Source organism: Nerophis lumbriciformis, linkage group LG03 (assembly GCF_033978685.3).
Source record: "Nerophis lumbriciformis linkage group LG03, RoL_Nlum_v2.1, whole genome shotgun sequence".
NCBI lineage: Eukaryota > Metazoa > Chordata > Actinopteri > Syngnathiformes > Syngnathidae > Nerophis > Nerophis lumbriciformis.
Genome location: NC_084550.2, coordinates 14,944,525 through 14,965,371, shown reverse-complemented (window position 1 = coordinate 14,965,371; position 20,847 = coordinate 14,944,525). Strand labels below are relative to the sequence as shown.

General features: G+C 40.0%; 1 protein-coding gene across 1 annotated transcript in view; it reads right to left on the bottom strand.

The window, feature by feature from the left end:
* LOC133579791 (phosphatidylinositol transfer protein alpha isoform) overlaps positions 1-14,612 on the bottom strand; it is a 59,639-nt gene extending 45,027 nt beyond the window's left edge. Inside the window, exons 1-3 of the mRNA XM_061934118.1 lie at positions 14,383-14,612; positions 14,048-14,248; positions 240-270 (exon numbers count right to left, since the gene is read on the bottom strand). Of these exons, the coding sequence (XP_061790102.1) occupies positions 240-270; positions 14,048-14,064 (48 nt within the window). The 5' untranslated portion in view covers positions 14,065-14,248; positions 14,383-14,612. The remainder of the gene's footprint in view (positions 1-239; positions 271-14,047; positions 14,249-14,382) is intronic.
* Positions 14,613-20,847: the final 6,235 nt, after the last annotated feature.

Here is a 20,847-nt window from a genome sequence, read left to right as displayed (position 1 = left end):
GCTACTAGGAACTAGCAGCTACACCACAGCTAAGCACACAATAGAACAAGCTAGACATACCTAATAACAATTGAACAATATTGTATTGTATAATATAGTATCAAATAATTATAGTTGCAAGTGTCTTAGATAGGGATTTACATGTGAAAGATGGATAAAAATAATATTCTGTAGGACTCATGAGAGCTGCTATGACAATGAAGTTATTTGAGTCCTTGGAAAGACCAAATGAAACGTACCTCTTCCACCGAGATAGGAAGAATCACGCGGCTGAAAGACAAAAAGTGGAGAGAGAAAAAACGAGGTTAATATCCAAATGTCAGTATTATCCAGGATGTGTGCAGTATAACTATGCTGGTGGAGAAGTAAAGATGTGCTGACGACGTCAACAAAGCAACGGCGCTAATGCTAACACAAGACAAAAGAGGTGTCATGGCTGGTCCAAAATCGATGATCTGGTGTCGCCACGGTGATGACAGAGTTGCTGTTACATTCAAACATCAGAATGTTTGACACGCAAGGAATTTGACTTGGTAGACTGTACTCTCTTGTTCAATACAAAAATAACAAATATTAACAATAAACTAAAAATCCAAACAAGTACTTGAATAACTACTATGTGCTAAGGCTAATAAATAATAGTGCAGTGGTAAATAGAGCAATAGGATGATGAAGTGAGCATGAGTTAGTACATTTACGGTGACAGATTAGCTCTGTCATGCTAGGTTAGCAACACTAGCATAGCTATGTGAGCTACATGCTAACATTATATTTTAACATCAGGCTAGGTTAGCAACACTAGCATAACTATGTGATCTACATGCTAACATTATATTTCACCATCATGCTAGGTTTGCAACACTAGCATAGCCGTGTGAGCTACATGCTAACATTATATTTTAACATAATGCGAGGTTAGCAACACTAGCATAGCAATGGGATCTACATACTAACATTATATTTTAACATAATGCTAGGTTAGCAACACTAGCATAGCTATGTGATCTACAAGTAACATTATATTTTAACACAATGCTAGGTTAGCAACACTAGTATAGCTATGTGAGCGACATGGTAACATTATATTTTAACACAATGTTAGGTTAGCAACACTAGCATAGCTATGGGATCTACATGCTAACATTATATTTTAACATCATGCTAGGTTTGCAACACTAGCATAGCTATGTGATAAATGCTAACTTTATGATTTAACATAATGCTAGGTTAGCAACACTAGCATAGCTATGGGATCTACATGCTAACATTATATTTTAACATCATGCTAGGTTTGCAACACTAGCATAGCTGTGTGAGCTACATGCTAACATTATATTTTAACATCATGCAAGGTTAGCAACACTAGCATAGCTGTGTGAGCTACATGCTAACATTATATTTTAGCATCATGCTAGGTTAGCAACACTAGCATAACTATGTGATCTACATGCCAACATTATATTTTAACATAATACTAGGTTAGCAACACTAGCATAGCTATGTGAGCGACATGGTAACATTATATTTTAACACAATGTTAGGTTAGCAACACTAGCATAGCTATGGGATCTACATGCTAAAATTATATTTTAACATCATACTAGGTTTGCAACAGTAGCATAGCTGTGTGATCTACATGCTAACATTATATTTTAACATCATGCTAGGTTTGCAACACTAGCATAGCTGTGTGAGCTACATGCTAACATTATATTTTAACATAATGCTAGGCTTGCAACACTAGCATAGCTATGTGAGCTACATGCTAACATTTTATTTTAACATCATGCTAGGTTAGCAACACGAGCATAGCTATGTGATACATGCTAACATTATATTTTAACATAATGCTAGGTTAGCAACACTAGCATAGCTATTGGATCTACATGCTAACATTATATTTTAACATAATACTAGGTTAGCAACACTAGCATAACTATGTGAGCTACATGCTAACATTATATTTTAACATCATGCTAGGTTAGCAACACTAGCATAGCTATGTGATACAGGCTAACATTATATTTTAACATAATGCTAGGTTAGCAACACTAGCATAGCTATGGGGTCTACATGCTAACATTATATTTTAACATCATTTTAGGTTTGCAACACTAGCAAAGTGATGTGAGCTACATGCTAACATTATATTTTAACACAATGCTAGGTTAGCAACACTAGCATAGCTATGTGAGTGACATGGTAACATTATATTTTAACATAATGCTAGGTTAGCAACACTAGCATAGCTATGTGAGCGACATGGTAACATTATATTTTAACATAATGCTGGGTTAGCAAATCTCAACAAAGTACCCTGTACAAAAAGCAGCAACAATTGAAAATATGGCAAAACAATAAAAAAGTATGTTAATACTAATTAATAAAAACTGTTTTGTTTTTTTAAATGTAAGTATCCTTTTTTTTTTAGCCTTTTTAAAGAAAATCATACCATCATAGCAAATTATGCAAATTACTCAATGATGTCATTGGGACCACGCCCATAACCACGCGCCCCACTGCTACAGGTAACATTACATTCTAACATAATGCCAGGTTAAGAAAAACTAAATGATCAAACTATGATTAAGCTACTTTAAGATGTGTAGCAAAGCCAGCTCAGAATCCAGGATTACAAAAGCAGGCTCTTCCATTAAAAACTGTTGTCGTCCCAAACTTGACTGGCACCTTTGCCCAAATATCCAGCTTTGTTTTAATAACGTGTCGCTGTGTGCCCACTTCCACATAATCCATGTCCCAGTCGCCACTCAGCGTAATCTGTGGCCCAATCCCAAAGCCACATGCACAAATGACAATCATAAATAATAATCGCGTATGTCAACATGCTGTAGAACATGGGTGTCAAACTCTGGCCCGCGGGCCAAGTTTGGCCCGCCGTGTAATTTCATTTAGCCCTTGAGGCAATATCAAATTAACATTAGAACTGGCCTGCCGGTATTATACAGCGGCGGTGCCGCTGTAACACCGCATTCACTGTTAATACTCATACTTGCCAACCCTCCCAACAACATTATTGGGGGCGTGCCTTAAAGGGAATGCCTTTAACGTCCTCTACAACCTGTCGTCACGTCCGTTTTTCCTCCATACAAACAGCGTGCCGGCCCAGTCACATACTAAATGTGGCTTTTACACACACACACAAGTGAATGCAAACCATAATTGGTCAACAACCATACAGGTCACACTGAGAGTGGCCGTATAAACAACTTTAACACTGATACAAATATGTGCCACACTGTGAACCCACACCAAACAAGAATGACAAACACATTTCGGGAGAACATCCGCACCGTAACACAACATAAACACAACAGAACAAATACCCAGAACCCCTTGCAGCACTAACTCTTCCGGGACACTACCAAACACCGCCCCTCAACCCCGCCCCCGCCCACCAAGTTAATGTTGATATTTACCTCAGAAGGCTGCAAATAGAAAAGAGGCATTCCATTTTTTATTTAAATTGTATTTAATATACCATTGATGTTTTTTCGTTTGTTTTTTTGAAAGTTGATTTTGCACTATTAAGTTGTATAAGCGTTGCTTGTTCCATATTCAGTGTTAAAGCAAATCAGTGTAGCAAACCGAGCAATAATTAACGTTTTATTCATGCACTTTCTCTAGCTACTTCAAGGCTTGAATGTTTGATTCATTCATTATTGTTATTTTATTTTCAAATTTATTATTAGCCTGTGGAAAAAGTTAATTTTTATATTTACCTCAGAAGGCTGCAAATAGAAAAGAGGCATTCAATTTTTATTTACATTTTATTTGATATGCCATTGAGATTTTTTTATTATTATTATTATTTTTTGAAACTCGATTTTGCATGCCACTATAAAGTTATATAAGCCGTGCTTGTTCAATATTCAATGCAAAACTTGTTTGGGTCCCTATTAAAAGGTTCATTTGTTCAACCTTGGCCCGCGGCTTTGTTCAGTTTTAAATTTTGGCCCACTCTGTATTTGAGTTTGAGTTTGTCTGCTGTAGAACACAGGTATCAAACTCAAGGCCCGGGGCCAAATCTGGCCCGTCATATCATTTTAGGCGGTCTGGCAAAGCCTTTGAATAAAATGCAATAACAAAACAATATGTCAATCAAGTACTTTATTTGTTCTTAGTAAATGTAGTTCTTTTTTCTATTTCGACAGAAACAAATATATGTAATGCACGCAATTGCATACCCTTTGGACCAGTGATTCTCCATCTAGTGCGGGGGCCAGCAACCAGCGGCTCTAGAGCCACATGCGGCTCTTAAGCTGCGCTTTTTCAAAAATGTATGGAAATGGAAAACATTTTTAATATGGTTTCTGTAGGAGGACAAACATGACTCATCCCTTCCTAATTGTTAGAGAGCCCACTGTTTAATACGTTTGTGCTTCACTGACGAGAGTATTCGGTGAGCGCCGTTTTGTCCTACTAATTTCGGCGGTCCTTGAACTCACCGTTGTGTGGACTGTGACTCAACAGTTTGTTTACATGTACAACTTTCTCCGACGCTGCCACAGAAAGACGTATTTTGTCCCCCAAATGTTTTATACTGTGCGTGAATGCACAAGGGTGAGCTTTGTTGATGTTATTGACTCGTTACGGAGTGCTAATCCTCTTCCTCCTATCCAGGAGATCGCAAAAAGCCGCTGCCTGACCAGGGCTCAGAAAATCTGCAAAGACTCCTCCCACCCCCACCAAGGACTGTTTTCACTGCTGGACTCCGAAGCAGAACCTCCAGGGTCTGTAACAGCTTCTTCCCTCAGGCCGTAAGACTCTTGAACGCATCATAATTAAATTATCCCCTCAACTCCCCCCAAAATGGATTAACTCGCTGGAATAAAAAAGACAATATAACATACATCCATAAACGTGGATGCATGTGAAAAAGTGCAATATATTTATCTGTACAGTAATCTATTTATTTATTTATATATATTTATATATATTTATTTATTTTATATATATATATATATTATATATATGATTTATATATATTTATTTATTTATATATGCACCTTATTGCTTTTTTATCCTGCACTACCATGAGCTTATGTAAAAAAAAAATTCGTTCTTATCTGTGCTGTAAAGTTCAAATTTGAATGAAGTCTAAGTCTATATATAATGTAGTAACAGACACTTTCACAACAATATGTACAATATTTACTGAATTTAGGTCATTTTATTCATTGCCAGAACTAATTCCTCTGCGCATTTATTTCCGTTTCCATAGCAGCACACTTATGACTTCCGGCAACAAATGCGTGTTCCTACTTTCGGAAACAAAGGCGTGTGTGTTTTAATCAAAACAACGAAGTCGACTATTTTTGGACAAACGAGGATTCACAACCTTATCTTTTTGAATCTGAATTCATGGAGGATAAACTACTGCTTCTAGAAGCGAGCACCAAGGAAGAGTGAGACGTTGGAGCAGACGGAAGCCGAGAGAGTGAAGTGAAAGTGACTCGAAGCTCCGTAATGTGGAAATTTGAAGCCATGCTATTTCGACATAAATGGAGTGCTTACCCAAATAAACCGGATAAAATGTCCCCGGCCAGCTGGATCAAACAGAAAACTGTCCATCGAGTGAGTCACTTTTTATATTGATCATGATACACGCAACATGTCATGCTTGTATCATGTACAAACAAAACATGTAATGTGGGCTAATACTTTACAGATACTGTATTATAATTGTTTATGATTTGTAGTCAGTACAGTTAGATTAACTACATTTCCCAGTAGCTTGGCGGTAGCTTAGCTACTTTATTAACAAATAGCTTTTACTGTAGCTTAGCTACTTTTAGAGCAGTGGTTCTTAACCTGGGGTTCAGTGAGTCGGCCTCAGGGGTTCGGCGGAGGTCAAGACACACCCGACTCATCGTGTAAATAAAAACTTCTCCCTATCGGCGTATTATGGATACCCCCGAACAATGTTCCCTCTAATTTTCCATCTGATTTGCAGGTGTGTAATTTGTTGTGAGTTTATGCAGTGTGATGGTTTTGTTCTTTGAACAAGGTGATGTTCCTGCACGGTTCATTTTGTGCACCAGTAAAAAAAACATATAACTTTGTCTTGAATTGGAAAAAAAAACATTTTATTTTTCACCAAAGACGGGTTCGGTGAATGCGCATATGAAACTGGTGGGGTTCGATACCTCCAAATAGGTTAGGAATAGGGATGATGTTTGATAAGAAATTATCGAGTTCGAGCCCATTATCAAATCCTCTTATCGAACCGATTCCTTATCGATTCTCTTAACGAATCCAGATAGGTTGTTGTATATGGAAAAAAACACAATATTTGGTTTAACAAAAGCTCACTTTTATTTTATAAAAAAATAATACAATAAAATACATAAATAAATATTGACTGTTACCCCCCTAAAAAATAAAATAAATAAAAATTGACTGTTGTTACCCAAAGTATATTACCGTATTTTCCGCACTATAAGGCGCACCTAAAAACCACAAATTTTCTCAAAAGCTAACAGTGCGCCTTATAACCCGGTGCGCTTTATTACGATTCATTTTCATAAAGTTTCGATCTCGCAACTTCGGTAAACAGCCGCCATCTTTTTTCCCGGTAGAACAGGAAGCGCTTCTTCTTCTACGCAAGCAACCGCCAAGGAAAGCACCCGCCCCCATAGAACAGGAAGCGCTTCTTCTTCTACTGTAAGCTACCGCCCGCCCCCGGAAGAAGAAGAAAAAACGCGCGGATATCACCGTACGTTTCATTTCCTGTTTACATCTGTAAAGACCACAAAATGGCTCCTACTAAGCGATCCGGTTCATAAAAAGACGCAATCTCTCCATCCGCACACGGATTACTACCGTATTTCACAGCAACTGATATTCCTGTGAACCGCACTGTGGAACGGGAGCACGTACGGTGAATATTCGCACCACAGGGAATGAGAAGTCATCCTTCACTGTGGTTCTAGCTTGCCATGCTAACTTCCACCCATGGTGATATTCAAAAGGAAGACCTTGCCAAAAGAGACCTTTCCAGCCGGCGTCATCATAAAAGCTAACTCGAAGGGATGGATGGATGAAGAAAAGATGAGCGAGTGGTTAAGGGAAGTTTACGCGAAGAGGCCGGGTGGCTTTTTTCACACAGCTCCGAAGGCGAACACACCTTCACTAAGACGGGCAGACAGCGCCGGACGACATACGCCAACATTTGCCAGTGGATCGTAAATGCCTGGGCAGATATTTCGGTCACAACTGTGGTCCGAGCTTTCCGGAAGGCAGGATTCACAGAACAACAGCGACACTGACTCCCGATGACTTCGACGAGACGGAACCGGCCATTTTGGATACCACGCTTGCGCAACTTTTCAATTCGGACACCGAAGACGAAGAATTCGAAGGATTTACGAATGAAGAATAACTTCAGAAGGTGAGCGCTATGTTTATTTTGTGTGTTGTGACATTAACGTTCGAGCAACATTATGTTACTATTGCTCTACACCATTTTGAATTTTACTATGTTTGTGATTGCACATTTGCGTACATTTTGGGACAGAGTTGTTAGAACGCTGGTTTTCAATATATTATTAAAGTTTGACTGAACTATCTGACTGTTTTTTTGACATTCACTTTAGCGCAGCGTTTTTTTGACATTCACTTTAGCGCAGCGTAGGCGCGGCTTATAGTCCGGGGCGGCTTATTGGTGGACAAAATTATGAAATATGTAATTCATAGAAGGTGCGGCTAATAATCCGGTGCGCCTTATAGTGCGGAAAATACGGTAAGTGGGATTTTTCAGAAAAACAAATATATATACAGTAACACAAAAACAACCTGTCTCTGTGATCACTATAGGTGAATAGCCATGCCTTGAGGCGTTTTTTTCCGGTCCATTATTTTTGCTGCTTGTGTGACATCACAGGAAATGATGTAGCTCAGTCATTAGACTGAGCTACGTCATTTCCTGTGATGTCCCACAGGGCATTTCTTGTGGGACGGGATTCGTTCCCAGGGATTTGAATAAAGAACCAACTCTTTTTCTTTACTATAGTGGCCTCGATAACGGGAACCGGTTCTCAAAAAGGGATTTGAGTCCATGGAATCGGTTCTTTTCTTATCGAACGGTTCTTTTCTTATCGAACAACCGGGAGAACCGGTTTCGAACATCATCCCTAGTTAAGAACCACTGTTTTAGAGCCATGTCACGAGGAAGCTTACATCAAAGCTACAAGCTACAAGGAGAGAAAATGGACTGCAAATCCAGGCCACAAAAAATATGGAGAAAATACAATGACCTTGATGAATGAGAACATCCATACATACAAAGAAAATCCATGATGATTGGTTGGTGTTCGTATGATTAGTCACAATTGGCTAAGGTTAAGGCGAATTATTACAGACTGGCCGATCCGAGGCAAAATAACCAGAAAGCAATATCACAAAGGTCACGCACTCATGTCACATGACGACGAGGGAGTCGGAGACAGAGGGACGCTTCAAGATGACCACTAAAAAAAATCCCCAAAAAAAGAAACATACTTGAAAATGTCAGAAGGATTATCTCCCGCAGATTAGATTTGTCCTTTAATAATGAAGATGACATCCAGGAGACCCACATTAATGTGTGTCCTTGGCCATTCTCGACAAATGAATGCGTTTAAAGAAAACCATGCCGAAAACTCTGCAAACCAAAATCATGACTCTTCTCTTCATCTAAGACGTAGAAAAAAAAAATGTAAGCACACACAAAAAGTTAAGTTGTGTTCATGAAAAGTTTTACCGCACATAACCATTACCAACTGTTCCCACAAGTCATTGTTTTTTTTGTGTCAAGATATAGATAGATGCTGTTTTTATTTACTGTAGGTAGAGAAAATGAATAACATCATAGAGGTGGGCTAAAGAAAAGGCAAACTAAAATAAATAAAAATCATAAAGTGGGGTGCAGGGACAGTTGTAGGGTGTCCCCAGCCAAAAGACAGATAGTTAATAGTAGAGATGTCCGATATTATCAGGCGATAAATGCTTTAAAATGTAATATCGGAAATTATCGGTATCGTTTTTTTTTTTACTATCGGTGTCGTTTTTTTTTGTTTTGTTTTGTTTTTGTTTTTTTTGTTTCATTTTTAATTAAATCAACATAAAAAACACAAGATACACTTACAATTAGTGCACCAACCCAAAAAACCTCCCTCCCCCATTTACACTCATTCACACTCATTTACACAAAAGGGGTGTTTCTTTCTGTTATCAATATTCTGGTTCCTACATTATATATCAATATATAACAATACAGTCTGCAGGGATACAGTCCGTAAGCACACATGATTGTGCGTGCTGCTGGTCCACTAATAGTACTAACCTTTAACAGTTAATTTTACTAATTTTCATTAATTACTAGTTTCTATGTAACTGTTTTTATATTGTTTTACTTTCTTTTTTATTCAAGAAAACGTTTTTAATTCATTTATCTTATTTTATTGTTTTTTAACTATACCTGGTTGTCCAAATTAGGCATAATAATGTGTAAATTCCACGACTGTATATATCGGTATCGGTTGATATCGGTATCGGTAATTAAAGAGTTAGACAATATCGGAATATCGGATATCAGCAAAAAGCCATTATCGGACATCTGTAGTTAATAGTAATGGACCCTTTTTGGGTCCATTTGTACACTCTCAGTTACATTATCATTGATATTATACATGTGGGCCCATGGATAGAAATGCCGTTAAATGTAGCTTTGATGTAGCAGGATACTTTTGCCGTGTAGCTTGCTAAAATTCTGCGGGATAGCTTCTCCTGTAGCTTAGCTACATTTAATCGAGAGTAACTTGTAGCTTGGCTTACTACATTTTCCAAGTAGCTTGCCCATTACTTGCCCACCTGCTTAGTGGCCTTGTGGTTAGAGTGTCCGCCCTGAGATCGGTAGGTCGTGAGTAGAGATGTCCGATAATATCGCTTTAAAATGTAATATCGGAAATTATCGGTATCGGTTTCAAAAAAGTAAAATTTATGACTTTTTAAAACGCCGCTGTACAGAGTGGTACACGGACGTAGGGAGAAGTACAGAGTGCCAATAAACCTTGAAGGCACTGCCTTTGCGTGCCGGTCCAATCACATAATATCTATGGCTTTTCCACACACACACAAGTGAATGCAAGGCATACTTGGTCAACAGCCATACAGGTCACACTGAGGGTGGCCGTATAAACAACTTTAACACTGTTACAAATATGCGCCACACTGTGAACCCACACCAAACAAGAATGACAAACACATTTCGGGAGAACATCCGCACCGTAACACAACATAAACACAACAGAACAAATACCCAGAACCCCTTGCAGCACTAACTCTTCCAGGACGCTACAATATACACCGCCCACTACACCCTACCCCCTCCCCCACCTCAACCCCGCTCCCCCCAACCCCTCCCACCTCAACCTTCTCATGCTCTCTCAGGGAGAGCATGTCCCAAATTCCAAGCTGCTGTTTTGAGGCTTGTTAAAAAAAAATAATGCACTTTGTGACTTCAATAATAAATATGGCATTGCCATGTTGACATTTTTTTCCATAACTTAAGTTGATTTATTTTGGAAAACAATTACTTATTGTTTAATGCATCCAGCGGGGCATCACAACAAAATTAGGCATAATAATGCGTTAATTCCACGACTTTATACATCGGTATCGGTTAATATCGGAATCGGTAATTAAGAGTTAAATATCGGAATATCGGATATCGGCAAAAAAGCCTTTATCGGACATCTCTAGTCGTGAGTTCAAACCCCGACCGAGTCATACCAAAGACTATAAAAATGGGACCTCCCTGCTTGGCACTCAGCATCAAGGGTTGGAATTGGCGGTTAAATCACCAGAAATGACTACCGGGCGCGGCCACCGCTGCTGCTCACTGCTCCCCTCACCTCCCATGGGGTGAAGAAGGTGATGGGTCAAATGCAGAGGACAAATTTCACCACACCTAGTGTGTGTGTGAAATTTGGTACTTTAAGTTTAACTTTAACTATTGTTGACAGTTTTTGCAAGCATTTTAAAAGTGATTTAGATGTGAAATTGATTGCTTCCATTAGCTGCATTGCTACCCACCAAGAACGAGACAATTTTTACATGTTAAAATGCAAAATAAAAATAAAAATGTTGTCTTCTTGTCCCGAATAATGATTGTAAACAATAGGCAAAATTCCAAAAAAAAAAAAAAGCGCAGTTCCCCTTTAAGGTTGCTGAGCACATCGTTCAAATTTCTGTACGGTTTAAAAATAAGTACTTTATTACTATATTACTAATACTTTATTCTTAAGTAACATCTATTTTGTTTTGAATGTAACCTTTTATATGACATAATTAGTTAAATAAAGATTACAAAAAAGGAAACCATGGTAACAGGTCATGAACAACAGGAAGTGATGTTGTCTTCGCGCATGCGTTGACCAATCGTGTCCTTTGGTACCGATCTTGCAGTGACAATCAGTAGACGGTTTATTTTTAAAATTCCGCCAGAGTCACAGCTACCCGCCAAGCAATTAATCACAAGATACGTAACGTCAACACTGCGGACCGTCTTCGTGCTGTGCCGTTCGTCAATATTGTCACATCTCAGGTAATGGCGGCTCAGACAAATTCCCGGTTTGTCTAGACTGCAAAGACAAGATGCTTAACGTTCGAACTGGAAAATGTTATTTTTTGGAAATATTAGCTCAATTGGAATTTGATGCCTGCAACATGTTTAAAAAAAGCTGGCACAAGTGGCAAAAAAGACTGAGAAAGTTGAACAGGCTAATTGTGAACAGGTGGGTGCCATGATTGGGTATAACAGCAGCTTCCATGAAATGCTCAGTTGTTCACAAACAAGGATGGGGCGAGGGTCACCACTTTGTGAACAAATGCGTGAGAAACATTTTTCAAAGAGCTATTGCAAGGAATTTAGGGATTTCACCATCTACGGTCCGTAATATCATCAAAAGGTTCAGAGAATCTGGAGAAATCACTGCACGTCAGCGATGATATTACGGACCTTCGATCCCTCAAGCGGTACTGCATCAAAAAGCAACACCAGTGTGTAAAGAAAATCACCACATGGACTCAGGAACACTTCAGAAAACCACTGTCAGTAACTACAGTTGGTCGCTACATCTGTAAGTGCAAGTTAAAACTCTACTATGCAAAGCGACACCCAGAAACGCTGCCGGCTTCACTGGGCCCGAGCTCATCTAAGATGGACTAATGCAAAGTGGAAAACTATTCTGTGGTCTGACGAGTCCACATTTCAAATTGTTTTTGGAAACTGTGGACGTCGTGTCCTCCGGAAAAAAGATGAAAAGAACCATCCGGATTGTTATAGGCGCAAAGTTGAAAAGCCAGCATCTGTGATGGTATGGGGGTGTATTAGTGCCCAAGGCATGGATAACTTACACATCTGTGAAGGCACCATTAATGCTGAAAGGTACATACAGGTTTTGGAGCAACATATGTTGCCATCCAAGCAACGTTATCATGGACGCCCCTGCTTATTTCAGCAAGACAATGCCAAGCCAGGTGGTACAACAGCGTGGCTTCATAGTAAAAGAGTGCGGGTACTAGACTGGCCTGCCTGTAGTCCAGACCTGTCTCCCATTGAAAATGTGTGGCGTGATATGAAGCCTAAAACACGACAACGGAGATTCTGGACTGTTGAACAACTTAAGCTGTACATCAAGCAAGAATGGGAAATAATTCCATCTGAAAAGCTTCAAAAATTGGTCTCCTCAGTTCCCAACGTTTACCGAGTGTTGTTAAAAGGAAAGGCCTTGTAACACAGTGGTAAAAATGCCCCGCCCCCCCTGTGCCAACTTGTTTGCAATGTGTTGCTGCAGTTAAATTCTAAGTTAATGATTATTTGTAAAAAAAAAAATAAGTTTCTCAGTTCGAACATTAAATATCTTGTCTTTGCAGTCAATTGAATATAAGCTGAAAAGGATGAGCAAATCATTGTATTCTGTTTTTATTTACGAATTACACAACGTGCCAACTTCACTGATTTTATATATGTTTTCTCAGCATATATATATATATATATATATATATATATATATATATATACACATCTTTTTTTCTCTCTCCACTAATCACTTTTCATTTAGACAAGATCTCAGTGATCTAGTTAACTTACACAGTGTTCCTGTTAATGATATGCATGATCTCAAATAACTTAAGTATCACAAGTATCGAGATATTTTGATTTGAGAATCGACGTTAGAGCACAAAGATATGGTATCGACGGTATCGATATTTCAGCATCGATTCACACGTCACAATTAAAATGCATCAGCAATGGTGTAATGATATCATTTACACATTAATATTCATATATTATTCACCCTTACAAGCGGCCCTCTGAGGGGTGGTGTGGCCTTCGATAAAAAAACAGTTTGACACTCCTGTTGTAGAATTTAGCGACAATTTAATCCCACTTCCTCACCTCTGTGTGTCTCTGTGTGTGTGTGTGTTACATTGTTCCCTAATGACTCCATCTGCCCTCATCGCCTTTTTTCCTGCTGCGGTCATTAATTGATTAAATCACTTTTTGATGACATAATGTTTTGCAAAAGCGCCTTAAAAGACGGCGAGGTGAGAGGTGACTTTCTGCATGTTGCACGACGGCCTTGTCCTTGCTGGGCAGCTGCTAAGTAGGCCTCGCGCTCGTCGCTCCCCTGCAGCAGCACAGGTGCTAACCCCCTTTTTTTTTGTCAGCATCTTCACATCCTGGGGGGGTGGGGGGGTCTTGGGAACCCCCCTCCACCCCAGGTATTGTGTTTCCCACCCCAGCATGTCGCCTTAAGGTGGACATCTTCGCTCTGCTCATGTCACATATTTCACCTTCAGCACCGTCGGGAACGTGCACGAGCACCGAGGGGGGTGTACGCGCGCACACATATGCATGATGATGATGATGATGATGACATTGCGTGAGTGCTAAGCGACGATGAAGGACACAGGGATGGTGATGATGATGACGCAACAGTAGTCCCCCCCCCCCATCCTTCCACGTAATCAACATACTTACAATTCCTTGATGAGCATCTTTGGCGCGTGGATGTCCGAGTGACGCGGGGCGGGAAAAGCGCGGCGTCGATGTTTGCTCGTCCTCCTCCTCCTCCTTCTTCTTTTTTTCTTCTTCTTCTACCCTGCAGCTCACATCGCCCCCACCCACCTTCTCTATGTCATCCTAGATCCACGAGCCGCCGACTGAATGAAGCGAGCGGGACTCCGGGCGGAAGAGGATGAGGAAATGAGAATGAAAAAAAAAAAAAAAAGCACTGTCAGCAAATAGCCATCACATAATCCGAATTTAAAAAACAATATTATGTGATTAAAGATTAAAAAATAGGAAATAATCACATGCTGTTTGCGTCATCACAGCCTCGCTGACGTCACATCCCCCCAACCCAACCACCTCCACGCACGCGCACCACGATGCCTGGCCTATCCGGCTGCAGCGCCGTGTGACATCACAGTGACGCGACGAGTCTCCATGAGAATGAAGGTCCTGCGTTAGGTAATGGGTTACAATTATATATCAAATCTTGGAGAATGGTTAAGAGTACAAAAGCCCTTAAATTGGTATCCTTGTTAAAAAACATTTAAAGTGATTTAGGTAGCCCTTTCTGTCTTTTTTTTTTTAACTTCATATTTTCTTAGTATTATTACTCGATCTGTATTTGCTTTTGTTTTCTTTCCTTGATGTTGAAAGTGCCTTAACGGTTGAGTGAATTATAAATGTATGTTTGTTGTTTAATAAAAATAAATAAATAAATAAAAAAAGGTCCTGCGTTAGGTATACACCGCCTGTTTTGAATCAGCGTAATTGTCGGTCACGTGGCTGAGGTGCTCTTGGGCGGGAACTACGAAGAACACGGAAGTGAACCCCTCCGTCTTCCTCGGGGACGACATGGCGTCGCCCTGAAAAAGCACCCGCTCCACAGGCGGTGGCGGCGCGCCTCACGCTCGAATAATCCCGAGCGGATGTGTTTGTTTATTACGTAACACGATCTGGTGTTATATTTATAGCACGTCGGTTATCTGACCGCCGGCATCCGCTTGTCGGCAGCGTCATCATCACAATGCGTTTCATCATCGCATTCCTTCATTGGCATAAAAAATAACAACAAACCAATTATACAAAAGTGTCTTTTTAGTGATGTTTTGATAATAATATTTGTTACTATCAAAAATATATCACCTCACTTGTTGGTGCTCACTGTTGAACTTTCTTCTATGTGGACCACGTCTGACACGCCCCTAGCTGAATGAGCCCGCCCCTTGTATACGCCCACCCACTTTGTGGAAATACAGGCTTCACTACACTTCTTTAATTGGATGTTTGCCAAAATGTCCGTCAGTCAGTAACGGACTTGGAAGCTTCTCATGTAGCTCACATAGCTAGGCTAGTGTTGCTAACCTAGCGTGACGTTAAAATCTAATGTTAGCATGTCGCTCACATAGCTAGGCTAGTGTTGTTAACGTAGCCTGACGTTAAAATCTAATGTTAGCATGTCATAGCTATGCTAGTGTTGCTAACCTAGCCTAATGTTAAAATCTAATGTTAGCATGTAGCTCAAATAGCTATGCTAGTGTTACTAACCTAGCGTGACGTTAAAAATTATTGTTAGCACGTAGCTCACATAGCTATGCTAGTGTTACAAACCTAGCGTGACGTTAAAAATTATTGTTAGCATGTAGCTCACATAGCTATGCTAATGTTACAAACCTAGCGTGACGTTAAAAATTAATGTTAGTATGTAGCTCACATAGGTATGCTAGTGCTACTAACCTCGCGTGGTGTAAAAATCTAATGTTAGCATGTAGCTCACATAGCTAGGCTAGTGTTACTAACCTAGCATGTTAAAATCTAATGTTAGCATGTAGCTCACATAGCTAGGCTAGTGTTGCTAACTTAGCATGACGTTAAAATCTAATGTTAGCATGTAGCTCACATAGCTATGCTAGTGTTGCTAACCTAGCGGGATGTTAAAATTTAATGTTAGCATGTACTTCACATAGCTATGCTAGTGTTACTAACCTAGAGTGACGTTAAAAATTATTGTTAGCACGTAGCTCACATAGCTATGCTAGTGTTACAAACCTAGCGTGACGTTAAAAATTATTGTTAGCATGTAGCTCACATAGCTATGCTAATGTTACAAACCTAGCGTGACGTTAAAAATTAATGTTAGTATGTAGCTCACATAGGTATGCTAGTGCTACTAACCTCGCGTGGTGTAAAAATCTAATGTTAGCATGTAGCTCACATAGCTAGGCTAGTGTTACTAACCTAGCATGTTAAAATCTAATGTTAGCATGTAGCTCACATAGCTAGGCTAGTGTTGCTAACTTAGCATGACGTTAAAATCTAATGTTAGCATGTAGCTCACATAGCTATGCTAGTGTTGCTAACCTAGCGGGATGTTAAAATTTAATGTTAGCATGTACTTCACATAGCTATGCTAGTGTTACTAACCTAGTGTGACGTCAAAAATTATTGTTAGCATGTAGCTCACATAGCTATGCTAGTGCATACTTGCCAACCTTGAGACCTCCAATTTCGGGAGGTGGGGGAGGGGGGTGGGGGTGGTCGGGGTTGGAGGGGGGCGTGGCTAAAAGGGGAGGAGTATATTTACAGCTAGAATTCACCAAGTCAAGTATTTCATATATATATATATATATAACAAATACTTGACGTTCAGTGAATTCTAGCTATATATATATATATATATATATTTTTAATTATATGTATATATATTAGAGATGCGCGGTTTGCGGACACAACCGCGGAGTCCGCGGATTATCCGCGGATCGGGCGGATGAAATTAAAAAAAATAAGATTTTATCCGCTCGCGGGTCGGGTCGGGCGGATTAATTAGATATTTTTTTTGTTTTTGTTTTTTTTGTTTGTTTTTTTGCGGGTGGCAGTTAAACCAATTCGGAAATATATATACATAGTTAAATGTTGTTACCCACATACGAAAAACGAGCAGGCACCTGCAGCATATGCCACAACAGAAGAAAAGAAAAGAAAAGAGATGGACACTTTTACGGAGCGGAGAAGGGACGCCTCGCCGGGGTCCGGGACCGAGGCCCCTTCCCCCGAGAGGGCCCCACCGGGAGCCGTAGCTGAGGCGATCCGCGAGAAGGGCCCGACGCACGTCCAGGGTCACTACCGCGCCCACCGCACCGACACCCCGCCTCGTCCGCTTTCGCCGCGGCCGGCGTCACGCGCAGCAGGTAAGCAGCTTACCTGCCAGCCACCCCCGTGGCCGGGGGCTCGTAACATGGGTCACTCCGCGCGCTCCGCCCGCGCAGCTTACCTGCTTGCCACCCCTGTTGCCGGGGGCGCGTAACAGGGGTCACTCCGCGCACAGTGCGCTCACGAAAGGGGTGGGGCTCACCCTGGTTGATATAGAGAGCAGGACGGTGGCCATGGAATTTCATTTAAGGTTTGTGATAAACCATCAAACTCATTCGTTAAAAGGACTCTATAGTAATATAAAGCGAAATTTTCTGGACATTATCATGCAAGAAAAGTTTATTTTTGGGATCGCGATCACCGCGTAATGATTTTTAAAGGTTGCATTACATTATTAACTGTCCCATGTGATCAGCCAGTGCGATTGGAAGTCCATGCTCAATTATTGCCTCCGTAAATAAAACTTCGGCATTTATCACATCCAAAGAATCTGTTTGGGCGACGAAAAACGTTGAAAGTTTTCCACTTGTATCGCTAGCAACGGCATTAGACTTGTGTTTTTTTGTCCCAACGTGGTCTTTTACATCGCTAATTCCTCCGTGTCCGATGGAAAAATTTTGTCTGCACAAGGTGCAATTCGCGTAGTTTTCACCCTTTTTTTTTTTTTTTAATTAATATTAGATATATAACAACGGGCGGATGGCGGGCGGATGCAGTTTTGATCAAACGTTACATCGGGTGGATGGCGGATGGATGACGACTTTCTGACGCGGTTGCGGATGAGATAAATTGCCTATCCGCGCATCTCTAATATATATATATATATATATATATATATATATATATATATATACGTATATATATATTAATTTTATTATATATATATATATATATATATATATATATATATATATATATATATATATATATATATATATATATATATATAAAAATAAATACTTGAATTTCAGTGTTCATTTATTTACACATATACACACACATACCACTCATCTACTCATTGTTGAGTTAAGGGTTGAATTGTCCATCCTTGTTCTATTCTCTGTCACTTTTCTAACCATGCTGAACTCTCATGATGCATTGATGTGTGGCACGCACAAAAGTGCTTTCATCAAATGCACTAGATGGCAGTATTGTCCTGTTTAAGAGTGTCACAACATTGCTGTTTACGGCAGACGAACTGCTTTACGGCATATAAAAACGTGACTGCTGTTGTTGTGTGTTGTTGCCGCGCTGGGAGGATGTTAATGAAACTGCCCAACAATAAACCCACATAAGAAACCAAGAACTCGCCCTCCATCATTCTACAGTTATAACGTGATTGGGCAGGTATGCTGATTATATTGTGGGTTAGCGGACTCAGGTCCTCATGGACCTGAGTCCGCCTGAATTTCGGGAGATTTTCGGGAGAAAATTTGTCCCGGGAGGTTTTCGGGAGAGGCGCTGAATTTCGGGAGTCTCCCGGAAAATCCGGGAGGGTTGGCAAGTATGTGCTAGTGTTACAAACCTAGCGTGACGTTAAAAAATAATGTTAGCATGTAGCTCACATAGGTATGCTAGTGTTACTAACCTAGCGTGATGTTAAAATCTAATGTTAGCGTGTACCTCACATAGCTATGCTAGTGTTACTAACCTAGCGTGATGTTAACATCTAATGTTAGCATGTAGCTCACATAGCTAGGCTAGTGTTACTAACATAGGGTGATGTTAAAAAATAATTTTAGCATGTAGCTGACATAGCTATGCTAGTGTTACTAACCTAGCGTGATGTTCAAAATTCATGTTAGCATGTAGTGCACATAACTATGCTAATGTTGCTAACCTAATGTGACGTTAAAATCTAATGTCGTGTGTGAATGTGTGTGTGTGTGTGTGAATGGGTGAATGTGGAAATAGTGTCAAAGCGCTTTGAGTTCCTTAAAAAGGTAGAAAAGCGCTATACAAGTACAACCCATTTACCATGTAACACAGATAGCTATACTAGTGTTGCTAACCTAGTGTGATGTTTAAAATTAATGTTAGCATGTAGCTCATATAGCTATGCTAGTGTTACTAACCTAGTGTGACGTTAAAATCTAATGTTAGCATGTAGCTCAGATAGCTAAACTAGTGTTGCTAACCTAGCGTGACGTTAAAAATTAATGTACTTCTGCAGGCCCCGTGTTGAAACACTAAATTGTATTACATTTTGAAAATTTGAAATGTTATTGTGTTCCTTTTCTATCAACATTATAATGTTATTGCAGTAAAACACAGTCCACCAGTCTGTATACTGTTACTTCAAAACTGCAAAGTGGGTGTCACACCAGCAGGTGCCGCTATTTGTCAATTTATCCACCTGACACAACCATGACATCTGAAACAACAAATATTCTATACATTACATAACACTCTCCAAATAAAGCCATAGATTTTTTTGAGCAAATACAGACAAAAGTACCGTTGGAGTACATTTGAAATACTTTTGTAGTTATGATAGCGTCCACTCTTCTTGGAAAACTTTTTTTTTGGAGTCTGTGGGACATTTTGAGTAATTGTGAGCTCCAAATGTTGGGGATGAATGTTGGCTGACAGGGACATTACTTATTAGGAGCCCGTATTTAGGAGGGGAGAGTCCCCTCATAGTCTTTATTTCTCCGGCTGTCTGACATAATGAAACCCCAAAACCAGTGAAGTTGGCACGTTGTGTAAATGGTAAATAAAAACAGAATACAATGATTTGCAAATCCTTTTCAACTTATATTCAATTGAATAGACTGCAAAGACAAAATATTTAAGGTTCGAACTGGAAAACTGTGTTATTTTTTGCAAATATTAGCACATTTGGAATTTGATGCCTGCAACGTGTTTCAAAAAAGCTGGCACAAGTGGCAAAAAAGACTGAGAAAGTTGAGGAATGCTCAACAAACACTTATTTGGAACATCCCACAGGTGAACAGGCTAATTGGGAACAGGTGGTTGCCATGATTGGGTATAAAAGCAGCTTCCATGAAATGCTCAGTCATTCACAAACAAGGATGGGGCGAGGGTCATCACTTTGTGAACAAATGCGTGAGCAAAATGTCCAACAGTTTAAGAACAACATTTCTCAACCAGCAATTGCAAGGAATTTAGGGATTTCACCATCTACGGTCCATAATATCATCAAAAGGTTCAGAGAATCTGGAGAAAGCACTGCACCTAAGCGGCAAGGCTGGAAACCAACATTGAATGCCCGTGACCTTTGATTCTTGAGGCGGTACTACATCAAATAGCAACAGTGTGTAAAGGATATCACACCATGGGCTTAGGAACACTTCAGAAAACTACTGTCAGTAACTAAGTTAAAACTCTACTATGCAAAGCGAAAGCCATTTATCAACAACACCCAGAAACGCCGCCGGCTTCGCTGGGCCCGAGCTCATCTAAAATGGACTGATGCAAAGTGTAAAAGTGTTCTGTGGTCTGACGAGTCCACATTTCAAATTGTTTTTGGAACCTGTGGACGTCGTGTCCTCCGGACCAAAGAGGAAAAGAACCGTCCGGATTGTTATAGGCGCAAAGTTCAAAAGCCAGCATCTGTGATGGTATGGGGGTGTATTAGTGCCCAAAACATGGGTAAC